This window comes from Saccopteryx bilineata, chromosome 1 (assembly GCF_036850765.1).
Source record: "Saccopteryx bilineata isolate mSacBil1 chromosome 1, mSacBil1_pri_phased_curated, whole genome shotgun sequence".
Taxonomy (NCBI): domain Eukaryota; kingdom Metazoa; phylum Chordata; class Mammalia; order Chiroptera; family Emballonuridae; genus Saccopteryx; species Saccopteryx bilineata.
This window is the reverse complement of record NC_089490.1, coordinates 144,691,403-144,703,912: the sequence shown is the minus strand read 5'-3', so window position 1 is coordinate 144,703,912 and position 12,510 is coordinate 144,691,403. Positions and strand designations below refer to the sequence as shown.

The 12,510-nt window shown below is 43.9% G+C and overlaps 1 protein-coding gene across 1 annotated transcript in view; it reads left to right on the top strand.

The window, feature by feature from the left end:
* The window catches only part of CACNA1A (calcium voltage-gated channel subunit alpha1 A), a 356,581-nt gene that overhangs the window by 149,758 nt on the left and 194,313 nt on the right, over positions 1-12,510 (top strand). The window contains exons 4-5 of the mRNA XM_066272007.1: positions 6,538-6,643; positions 8,698-8,837. Of these exons, the coding sequence (XP_066128104.1) occupies positions 6,538-6,643; positions 8,698-8,837 (246 nt within the window). The remainder of the gene's footprint in view (positions 1-6,537; positions 6,644-8,697; positions 8,838-12,510) is intronic.

Sequence of the window (12,510 nt, the reverse complement as noted above, 5' to 3'; positions counted from 1 at the left end):
TTATGATTGTTGTGCCTGCTAATGGCCCCATAATAGTTGATCATATTGCCAAGTTAAATTGTGGCTTTTGTTTAGTGGAGCAAGGAATGCGTCCTGCACCCATACTTCTAGAGCTCCGGTGCCCCCCACTCCTTTCCTGGTCATTGTGATAAGCACAGAACTGACATGAAAATAAGGTTTGTTTGGATTTTCCCCACAAGCTCAGTTGCTTGGTTGACTCAATGAACATCTGTTTTCTCATAAAACACCCATCAGGCCACCCCCATAATAGAGACAAGACCTTGATGAGTCAACAAACCTGGTTGGATTTTCATACTAACAACAGGAGGTTGGAAATGAGATGGGGGTGCGGGCACCGCAAGGAGAAGGATGAATTACTTGGATATTCTGCAAGGTCTTGCTAAGGGGCTGGAACCATCAGCCATGCCCACTTTGCAAATTGATTTTCCTTGATGTTCTGGATCTCAAGAGTAGCTCCTGTCAGCAGATGCAGCCCTCCCTCCCTCCTGGGAAAGAATTGCTTGGTCATTTCCAGAGCCACACACTACCCCTCTCCTGGGCCTCTGTGGGTCCTTATCAATTTAATTGAGGGGGGAGCTTTGTGCATCTGCACTTGCCTGCAGGGCTGTTTGCTACTCTGCCTTCCATGAGCCATTTCAGGAGCCAGCTTTTCCTCCCATCAGGGATGCTTCTCTGCTTTCATCTCCACCCCCTTCCCTTGGCCTCTTCGGCTGGCTGATTATTCTGGATCCCGCTGACACAGGTGCTTTTTCATCAACCAATCTGGAAGCAGGAAGGCTCAGCTCAGCTAGCAGAGGCATTGCTCACTGCAGCTGTGAGTTAGAACTCAGGCTTTCTAAATCAGGAAGATCAGGCAGAACTTGGGGCTGGGCTAAGAAAGCCTTACCTGCCCCTGTCTGGACTGCCTTTAACTTCCTCGTGGGGTGGGGCATCACTTCCCATGCCAAGAACTCAGTACCCCATCTTTTTGCCTTTGTGCCAGGCACATCTTTGTTTATTTCAAGGAGCTGGTTGTGTTCTTAACTTTCTCACAGGTCCTTGGCGTGAGATGGAGTGAGAGGGAGAGGTACAAAAGCAGGACTTGGTCATCCTTCCTTTCTTGCATAGGTGTTTATTGAGCAACTACTATACTATATAACATATGATCTCTTAGTTACGGAGACCAAAGCAGTGAACAAAGTAGATAAAATCCCTTAGACTGCTTGCATAGAGCTTACAGTCTAGTAGAGGAGACAAACAATGAAAGAGATAAAGAAGAAAAATATAGCAGATGTTTGACTGGGGGCAAAGACCAAGGGAAAGAATCAAGCAGGGAAAAGGGTTGAAAGCCTCATTGTGTATGTGATCTTTGAGTAAAGAACTAAAGGAAGTGAAAGAAGTAACTGCAGGTCTCTGGGGAAAGCATTCTAGGAGTGAGAACAAACAGATGCAAGGGCCCTGGGGCAGAAACTACCTGGTGTATTTGGGGAACCTGGAGGAGACCAGTGTGGTTTCAGCTGAGTAAATGGAGTGGTGGAGAAGAGAATGGAGAAGAGGAGAGCAAGGAGGTGACAGAGCATGTCATGCAGGACCTTGCTGGCTGCCTGGAGGACTTGAGTTTTCTTCTGAGTGAAAGGGAGCCATGGGAAGTCAGTGCCTATTTCTACATGCATTAAATCATAATTTCCTTTTTGCTTATTTGTCTTATTCCAACATTGCTCTTGTTTTATCAGTATTTTGTGTTTCTTATCAGCCCTCTTGCCTGAGCAGTGGCTGAAGAACAGGACTGCTGAATTCTGGGGTCAGAATAAGGAGGAGAATGGGGGGGGGTGCATTCGGGGCGACACTAGAATCTATGTAAACACAATAAATTAAAACCAATTAAAAAATGAGGATGCTCTTTATGTACTGATCTGAAACAATCTCCAAGATGCAGTGTTTTGTCTATAGTATAAAAAAGAATATCATATATATATATATATATATATATATATATATATATATAAAAGAAAAGAAAAATAATAAGGAGGAGAAAGTTTGGAGGAGAAAGAAAAGCTCCCACTTCTTTTGGGATGACTCAAGGCCACAATGAACCTGGATTCCTCATGCTTCTGAAATAGATCCAGGACAGCACTTGCCAAACGTCAGTGTGCATACGGATCTCCTGAGGCTCTTGCTAAAATGCAGCTTCTGACTCAGCGGGTCTGCCTGGGGTCTGAGACTCAGCATTTCAGTGGGTGCTGCCAATGCAGCTGGTCCTCAGACCCTGGGGGTCTGATATTGCAGGTCAATATTGCAGGTTCTCTTTTGGGGCATGTCTGTAGACATTGGCAGGGTATGTGGGAAGGTGGAGAGAAAGAGGGAGTTGACATATGATAGCCAGCATGGCCATGTCTGACAAGGGCTGAAAAACAGAAATAAGGGAGGAAGGGGCGGCCTTGTGCCATTATCAGCGTGCTGACTAAGGCTTTATTGTCATACCCAGCAAGCTCTGGTTCTGAAGTCTAGGTGACATCATGCAACTGAAACCCTAATAATGTGGCCTATAAAAGTGCTGCTTGCTCCTAGCCTTCTGGGATGCTTCCTGGAACCTTGGTTCTAATCTGATGCAAAGGAAGTCACATCCCAGCTGTTTGGGGCAGGAGGCCAGAGGGACAGAGGAGTGAGCAGGCAGCTTAATGCAGAAGCAAGCAGGGAGCTATTTGGCAGGGAGGGGAAACGAAATCATCAGATTCAAATCATGGTTTCAGAAGCCTCGGTGAGGGGAGGCCAGGGAAGGGCTTGGCATTGCTTCTGTGTGTACAAATATTGTCTCTTATTTTCCAGGCTGCAGGGTGAGGCAGAATGAAGTATTTGTGCAACAGAGCCCAGCTTTGTTCTCTGTGCTTCTAATGACTGTCAGCTCGGAGGCAGGAAGCCAGTCAGAGATGATCGTCGGCAAGGATGGCTTTTGTTGGCTCCCCAAATTGCCCTGAGTCTCAGATTTGCTTTTCAGAGTGTTCACGGAGTGCAGCTCAACTGCTTTTAGCTGGAGGCTGAGGCTGGAGCTGGTGACAAAGAAAGCTTGGTTTTCTCGACTTAAGTAGACTTTTACTCCCAGGTTTTCTGTTTCAGACTGTTTTCCGACCTGGAAAGTGGGTTTTCTGTTTCAGACTGTTTTCTGACCTGGAAAGTGGGCCTGTGCCCAACTCCTCCAGCCTGTAAGATCCCTTGGTTTTGTGAAGCTTTCAAAATGCCAAACCTGACTCTTGGGCCAAAAGGGAGACTGAAGCCAGTTAAGTTTCCAAGAGAGAAAGCTAGCAGTTAGACATAGCCAAGTTCACCACGACACGCTGTTTGATCCCTCTGCACAATAGTGGGTTTTAGTGTCCCAGGAGACACTTGGTGGTGTCTGGAGATCACTTTTGGTTGTCATAAGTTCTGGTTGTCATGACTGGAGAGGAGAGGGTGCTACTGGCATCTGGTGGGTAGAGGTCGGCCATGTTGCTCAATACCCTACAATGCACAGGATGCCTCCCGCCTAGGAAATGATCCGACCCAGAGGTCTGTAGTGGTGAGGTTGGGAAACTCAGCTCCAAAATGCATCGTACTATATACTTCCTCCTTCCAGCGTTCATGTCTCCATACCTCGAACTCCTTTTCAAAGTTTGCCAGCTCCATTTTTCAAGGCTACTGGAGAGGGGCTGCTTCTGCAGGTCTGACAGGGGGACAGGTGACATTGTCATCCACCAGCTGATCAGCAGATCAAGCCCTAATGCAGGGGTATCCAAACTACGGCCCGCGGGCCACATGCGGCCCCCTGAGGCCATTTATCCGGCCCACTGCACTTCCGGAAGAGGCGCCACCATCTCATTAGCCAAAAGCAGGCCCATAGTTCCCATTGAAATATTGGTCAGTTTGTTGATTTAAATTTACTTGTTCTTTATTTTAAATATTGTATTTGTTCCCGTTTTGTTTTTTTACTTTAAAATAAGATATGTGCAGTGTGCGTAGGGATTTGTTCATAGGTTTTTTTATAGTCCGGCCCTCCAGTGGTCTGAGGGACAGTGAACTGGCCCCCTGTGTAAAAAGTTTGGGGACCCCTGCCCTAATGGGATCTGAGCAGGACAGACCCTCTTCAAGTGCAGGCCATCCTGTGGAACTCTGGTGGTCTTAATCTGAAAGAGAGTTCCCAGGTGCAGGGAGGAGTTTGCCTGGATGAAGACGGCTGCATCTGAATAGGCACGTGGACTGCCCCTTCCCTCCTCAGCTCTTGCAAGGGCAGCTCCTCAGAGGCCTGTCCTAACCACTGCATTATTTTTTTTAACGAGGTGAAATATCAGCCATTTAAAATGACTAATGCAGGGGCATTTAGTACATTCGCAGTGTTGGGCAGCTATCACATCGAGTTGCAAAACATTTAGCAGTCATACCTCAATTCCCCCTGCCCAGCCCCTGGCGGCCACCAGTCTGCTTCCTGTTTCTGTGGATGTGCCCATTCTGGACATTTTATATCAGTGGAATTCATACACTGTGGTCTTTTGTGTCTGCCTTCTTTCATTCAGCACAATGTTTTTGAGGTCCATCCACCTTTTAGCATGTACCAGTGCTTCATTTTTGTGGCTAATGCTCCATTTTATGAATATACCACACCACATTTTGTTTAACGATTCACTAATTGATGGATATTTAGATTGTTTCTACCTTTTGGTGATTATTAATAGTGCTGCTGTGAGTATGAGTATCCAAGTATTTGTTTGAGTTATATGTTTCCCATTTCTTTGTTCATCTACCTGGGAGTGGAATTGCTGGATCATGTGCTAATTCTGTTTGTTTTTGAGGGACCACCAAACTATTTTCCACAGTGGCTATAGCAGTGTACATCACCACCGTCAATGCACAGTGTTTCAGTTTCTCACATCCTTGTCAACACTTACTGTTTTCTGTTTTTTAATTTTAGCCATCCTAGTAGGTGCGAGGTGATATCTCATTGGGTTTTGATTTGCATTTCTCTCATGACTAGTGATGTTGAACATCTTTTCATATGCTTGTTGGCTATTTGAATATTGTCTATGGAGAAATATCTATTCAACCCCTTTGCCCATTTTTCCAATTGGTTATCTCTTTGTTCTTGAGTTGTAAGTGTTCTTTATATATTCTGGATACTAGACCCTTATCAGACATATGATTTGCAAATACTTTCTCGCATTCTATTGGTTACCTTTTCCCTTTCTTTCTTTTTTTTTAAATTTAGTGAGAGGAGAGGAGGCAGTGAGACAAACTCCTTTATGTACCCTGACTGGGATTCACCTGACAAGCCCCTATGGGGCGATGCTTTGCCCATCTGGGTCTGTTGCTCTATTGCTGAACAACCAAGCCATTTTGGCACCTGAGGCAGAAGCCACAGAGCCATCCTCAGCACCTGGGGCCAACTCACTCAAATCAATCAAGCCATGGATGTGGGAGAGAGAGAGAGAGAGAGAGATTGAGAGAGAAAGGAGAGTAAGGATGGAGAAGCAGATGGTCACCTCTTCTGTGTGCCCTGACTGGGAATTGAACTCAAGACTTCCACATGCTGGACCGACGCTGAGCAAAGCAACTAGTGCCTTGACTTTCTTAATAATGCCCTTTGATGCACAAGTTTTAAATTTTGACAAAGTCCAACTTACCGATTTTTTTCTCTTGTTACTTATGTTTTTGGTTATATCTGATTACCATATTTTATAAAATTGCAACTCACAACCTTCTTTCTTAGTTTTTATTTCTGTAGCATTCATAATCTTTTTCTTATTTTTATTTAAAAATTAAATTTAATGAAGTGACATTGATCAGTAAGAGTACATAGGTTTCTGGTAAACATTTCTATAGCATTTGAACTGTTGATTGTGTTGTGTGCCCATCTCCCAAAGTCAATCATGTATTGTCCGCATATATTCGTCCCTCTTTACCCCCCTCCCCTCACTGCCTCCCCCTGGTAAACACTTCACTTTTATTTATGCCCATTAGTCTCAGTTTTATATCCCACCTATGTGTGAAATCGTATAATCTTCTAACATACTATATAACATGGTTATCTCACTCACTTCTCTTTCTAAGGGCAGACTTTTGTCTGTTTTACTCTCTGCTGTGTCCCCAGCACCCAGAATAGCTCATGGTACAGAGTAGGTGCCAAATTCATATTTATCCAATAAATGTTGGAGGTGAGATGGAGGAAGAATATCCACATTTTTATTAAAAAATCATCTGCTGTGTTTTTAGGGCCGTAAAGTATGAGACCATCATGGTGTCTGGATACATGTCATTGTACATTTGCTCAAACCCACGAACTGTTCAACACCAAGAGTGAACTTGAAGTAAACTTCCTGGACTTTGAGTTATCATGATGCATCCGTGTAGGATCATCAGTTATAACAAATGTACCACTCTGAGGGAGATGTCGATAGTGGGAGAAGCTGTGCATTTGGGAAGATGGGGGCATATGGGAAATCTCTGTACCTTCCGCTCAGTTTTGCTGTGAACCTAAACAAATTGGAGAGATTTTCCTTAATTCTCCGCTACTCCCTTTGAATATATGATTTTAGCCACCATCATAGCAAACTGCATTGTTCTTGCACTGGAGCAACACCTACCTGATGATGACAAGACCCCCATGTCTGAACGACTGGTGAGTAACGTGTCCTTTTGGAGTTTCTCCTTTGAATTTGTGGCAAACAGATGTGGAAGCGGGAGTGGAAAGTGGCTCTCAGTCTTGGAGCTGAGAGCTGGATCATGGCCCCCTGCCTGGGGAAGCCAGAATTTCATGAACAGTAATAATCTGGGGAGACAGATGCCCTTACTTTCCATCCCCCACCCTTGCCTCCCACCAGACCCGGTGTCAGCCAGGAGGGGGATGGGTAAGATGATCACATTGTCCATGAAAATGTCACACTCAAACCAGAATTCTTGTGAAAAATTTGAACCATACGCCAAAATAGAAAACAATACAGTGAACTCCTCCCCATGAATCTATCATTCTAGATTCAACTGTCAAGATTTTGGCTCATTTGTATTTTCTGTCCTTTTTTATTTTCATGGTTTGTCTTTCTTGGCCATAGTTTTTAAAGGCAAATCCCAGACAACGTGCCTGTTTGTGGCCATCTACCTAAGTTTACATGGCCAAAATGCAGGCGTATTCTTACATCACCACCGTTTTGTGTTCACACCCAACACACTTCCCAGTGGCTCCTCGGGATCATCTAAGACCCAGTCAGTAATCACATTTTCTTGATTGTCTCAAAATTGGCATTTATAATTGATTTGTTTGAACCAAGATCCCAACATGGTCTAGATTTTGTTATGTCACTTAAGACTTTTAATCTAGAGTAATATATTCTCCCCTGTCATTGACTTATTGCAGAAGCCAGTCCAGATGCCCTAAGGATTATCCCACATTCTGATTTTGCCTGGTAGCTTACTTATGATGTCAGTAGCTTTTTCTCCTTTCCCTGTGTTTTTTGTACATGGATGTCAACTCTGGAGGATATTCAAACTCCTCTTTCAGAGTTGCTCATTTGGTGAAGCTCTGCAGAGCTGAAAACTAGCATTAAGATCCTTCTTGAGTGATCCCCCAGCTCCTTGGTTGCCCCCCTGGCATTCTGACAATATAATTAAGGAGAATTCTCTCATTTCTGTCACTTTTTTAGAACCAAATATAATAGCTCTGGGGGGGGGGGTAAGAATCCTCTGATTTCTAATCCATGCAGTCTTGATGTCTCAAGACTTTAACATTTTAATAGTTATGCATTATAATGTTTAGTCCAAAAAGAACTAGCCTAGCAAAATTATGATTTCAAGACTTTTACTTTTGCTTGAGATGAAGCTAAGTGAAAAGAGTCAGTTGAAAGAATAAATAGTGTCATGGCAAGCTGATATGCAAAATAATGAAGGCAGAATGCAAATGATTGAAGGTTGAGAAACGTCATAACAGATGGGCAAACATCTGTGTAGGGGCTTTGACAGGGTGGAGCTTATAGCTTAATTTCAACTACTATAGACTATCAGCTGGAAGCCAGAACCAGCAGAAGGTCCAGAGAGGCTAGTGGCAGAGGCACTGGCCATTTGCCAGCCAGCATTTAGGTATTATTCCAATATTTTAGCAACCTGAACATCTGTGCTGCTGCATACCAGCTGAAAACCATCATGAGTGTCAGGTCTGGGGGTGAGGTTGGTGTATAGGGTCCAACTTCAAAGGCCTTATGTGATGTGTATGATAAGTAAAGTGGCTAAACCAGCGCTTTCTGGTAGAATTTTCTGCAGTGATGGACACGTTCCCCATCTGCACTTTCCAATCATTGGAAAGGTAGCTAGTATGACTGCGGAACTGCATCTTTCATTTTATTTTATTCAGATTCATTTAAATGTATTCAGATTTAAGCAGCTACATATAACCAGTGGCTGCTATATTTATTGGACAGTGCAGGTCCAAATAATTCTATTTGGCCAAGTGGTATGAAAAGTTGACCAAAAGGAAAGAAGGAGAGGTCTTTTCCTCGTGTCTGTTTCTCTTGCAAAACCCTTCAGGTGACAGAACTCCAGGAAGGATGTGGTGGGGGGCTGTGAGTGCTGGAGGATTGTGAGAGGCGAGGGCAGGTGGGTGTAGATCTCCAGGTGGGCTGGCTCCCTGATTGTGCCACCTGCTGCCCAGCCAAAGACCCTGACCTTACCCTTTCTCCCTTCCAGGATGACACAGAACCGTACTTCATTGGAATTTTTTGTTTCGAGGCTGGCATTAAAATCATCGCCCTTGGGTTTGCCTTCCACAAAGGCTCTTACTTGAGGAATGGTTGGAACGTGATGGACTTCGTGGTGGTGCTAACAGGGTAAGCCGAGTGCTGTATTTCTTAGACTTATCTTGAATTACGAGGACTTTGGAAATGTGGCCATTGGTGTGGTCCAGGTTGGCTTGGCAAGGCTGAGCCCTCATATTCTTCTGCCTTCTTTCGCCCCACCTCCAAATCTCAGCTGCATATTACAGCACGTGCTTTCTGTTACAATTAGAATAATAGCCTATTAGAGTTGACTGCTTCCAAAGTGCTTTATGTGCATCCTCTCATTTAATCCTCACAGCAATCCAATGAATTAGGAGATATTAAAATTCCCATGTGATCACTGAGAGATTGAAAGCACAGAGACGAAGTTGCCTGAGATCACTCAACTCGTGAGTGATGGAGCTGGGATTTGACGCTGAGGTGATGGTATCGCAGAAGTCAAGTTTGTGACTGTTGTGCATGCGTGGTCCTTCTGCTCTGCTTGAGGATGTCTTGCCCCTATTTTAAATTGGTTAATGTTTGTTGAGGACTTTTGAGTTCAAGAGATTGTTGTAGAACTTTGGAGAAAACCAGTTTAGATAAGGTGCAGTCACTGCCTTTGAGGAGTTTTCAGATCCCTCAAAGACCCTGTGTAAGGTAACATTAGCTGCTATAACAAAAATCCACAAGTAGGTAACGACTTAGCATGATAATCTCCATGTCCATCCATGCTGGTTAAAAGGGGCTAAACAGCAATGGAAGGAGACCTGACTTGGGGTGCTGAACATGTGGTGTAGTATATAGATGACATTTTATGGAATGGTGCACCTGAAACCTAGGCAATTTTATTAACCAATGTCACCCCAATAAATTCAATAAAGAACCAACTAGGTAATGACTTAAACACAACAGGATTTATTTCTCACTAATTTTAAGTCCAAAATAGCTGTTCCTCGTTGGCAGGCTTCTCTCCTCAGAACAGTAAAGGAGGGACCCGGGCCCTTGCTACACTGTGGTTCCTCATTATTAGCCCACATTTTCCAAGAGCTCTGTGCTTGTCTGCATCAGACCACAGATGAGGAATGAGCGTGGAAGCTGATACTTGGGAAATTTATGAGCCGGGCTGGGACCTGGCACATACTCCAGTCACATGCCTTTGGCTAGAAGTCAGTCTCATGCCCACACATCACTGCAAGGGAAGCTGGGACATGTGAGACTGTGCATAGAAGGAAAGGGAGATGGATTGGATGAATAACCAGCTAATATCTGTCACAGATTCCGAAGCTTTTGATCAGATCTCAGTATGGAAATCACCGTTTGGTGTTGATTGGTGCCTCGTATGCCCACCCACTGCTTTCCTTTGAGCTAAATTTGGCTCTTCTCTTCCAAGACCTCTCTTCCAAGTCCTTCCTCAGAGTTCTCTTCTAGGCTGCGTTGCTGCCGTAGGTCCTGTCTCTCTAGGCAGAGGTCAAGGGTCTTAGCATTCCTATTGTGTTGGCTACGCTCTTGCAGTTCAGGTTTTGAGAACATATGTTGTCAAGAGTAGTGTCGCTTTTCACAGTAGGAATTGTGTCATATGGGTGTTTCAGGAGAGGCAGGCAAGTATGAGAAGTCTGTTGTGAGGACTCTGGGGTAGCTCTAGCAGGCGGGTGTTCCTTGAGGGACCTCTGTTGGCTCTGCCCACAGTCCTGTGGCTTGGGACCTTGGCAGGTTCCAGAGATGTGTCGCAGCAGTGGTCACTTTTCTGTTAGCTTGCTAGGAAACTTGTCTGTGAAAATATGTATAATGTTATTAAAAATATATGTAAAAATAATCAGACATTCAAAAAGTAGTTGAGGACAATATAACAATTACTTGTGTATGCAAATATTCATTTATAAATATTTATAAATATTTAGTGTGTATCTATTATGCGCCAGGCTCTGGGACACAGTAGTGAACAAAACAGACAAAAGTTTCTCCTCTTGTGGAACTGATATTCTAGTGGTGAAGAAAGACAAACTGAATTAATGAATGAAATGTCTAGTGTGTAGATGGTGGTGAGGGATAAAGTGAAATAATAAATTAGGGAAGGGGTGGGATGTATCATAGGCAAGAGGGCTAGAAACCAGGGAATATTTCATTGGGAAGGTGATATTTAAATAAAAATCTGAAGGGTGTGAGTAAGCCATGAGGAAAGCTGTAGAAGGAGAGTGCCATGCAGAGGGAACAGCATGTGCAAAGGTCCTGAGGCTGGACTATGGTGAACATTAGAGGCCAGGGCTACTGAAGCAGAGTCATAGAGGGAGAGAATGGAGGATGTGAGGGCAGGGGGATGATGGAGCAACCTACCATAAAAACAAAACTTTATAGGGCAGTGTAAGTCCTTTTGTCCCTTTTTCTGACTCTTTTCCTTTCTCTTTCTCATCCAGTGGCACTTCCCTCTGGGGAATTTTGCTTATCATTTTCATTTACACATTTACAATGTTATTATATAAATATATAAGAAATAGATACATATGGTACAATTTTGCATGCTTTAAGTTTCTCTGTAAATGGTTTTTTTTTACCACCTGCCTCTTGCACTCAACATGAGCTTAATCTGATTGACAAGACTAGATCTCACTCACCCGTTTTCACTGCTACATAGTATTCTGCAGTATGACTATTCTACCAGGTATTTATCCATTTGGCTTGTTTCCAGCTTTGAGCTATTTTGAACCAAGCTGTTCCCTCGTTCTTGTGAGTGGATTTCTCAAGGGCATGTACCCAGGAGTGGAGTTGCTGAGCTGCTTACCATATACATCCTCATCTTCATTAGATGTTGCCAAATTGCTCTGCAAACTGTTTGTGTCAGTTTATGCTCCCTGGGGGTGGGCTTTTGTTGGCAAGGGCTGGCTTGACCTTGCTGGCAGGAAGAAGACTTAAAAATTCCTGTTTTTTTATAATGTGGTTCTTGAAACACCTAGGGCAGCTCATATATGGCTGAGCATGTAGTAAGTCTCACTAAGTGAGTAGTGCATTGAAAGGTGGCCATTGATGGTTCAGTTTGCCAGGTGGATGTTTGTATCTGCTCCTTGATTACAACAAGGTGGTCTTATTTTCTAGTTTTATGACATCTGATGAAGCTCTAGAGGAGAAATTCTTCATTTGGGGTAGATAAACCCTAGGGATGAAAGCCCGTAGTTGTATTTATGAATTCTTTAAAATTGCATGCTGGCCATAGACAATTGGCTCAGTGGTAGAGTGTTGGCCTGGCGTGTGGAAGTCCTAGGTTTGATTCCTGGTCAGGGCACACAGGAGAAGTGACTTTCTGCTTCTACCCTTCCCCCCCCCCCCCTTCTCTGTCTCACTCCTCCTCTCCCACAGCCATGGCTCAAATGGTTCGAGCAATTTGGCCTTGTGTGCTAAGGATGGCTCCATGGCCTCGCCTCAGGCACTAAAATAGCTCAGTTACCAAGCAACAGAGCAGTGCCCCAGATGGGCAGAGCATCACCTTGTAGGGAGCTTGCCAGGTGGATCCCGGTTGGGGCACATGTGGGAGTCTGTCTGTGCCTCCCTGTCTCCTGCCTCTCACTTTAAAATAAAATAATGAAATAAAATAAAATAAATAATGAAATAAATAAAATAAATTACATTCAAATTGTGTGTATAGATGGTCTTTAGTTTTCATTAGATTCCCAGGTAGTCCTGGCCCTAAGATCACAAAGAGTCACTATTGTAGCTTTCTATTTGTTTCTTGCCCCATTCTCCCTTTCTTTTCTTT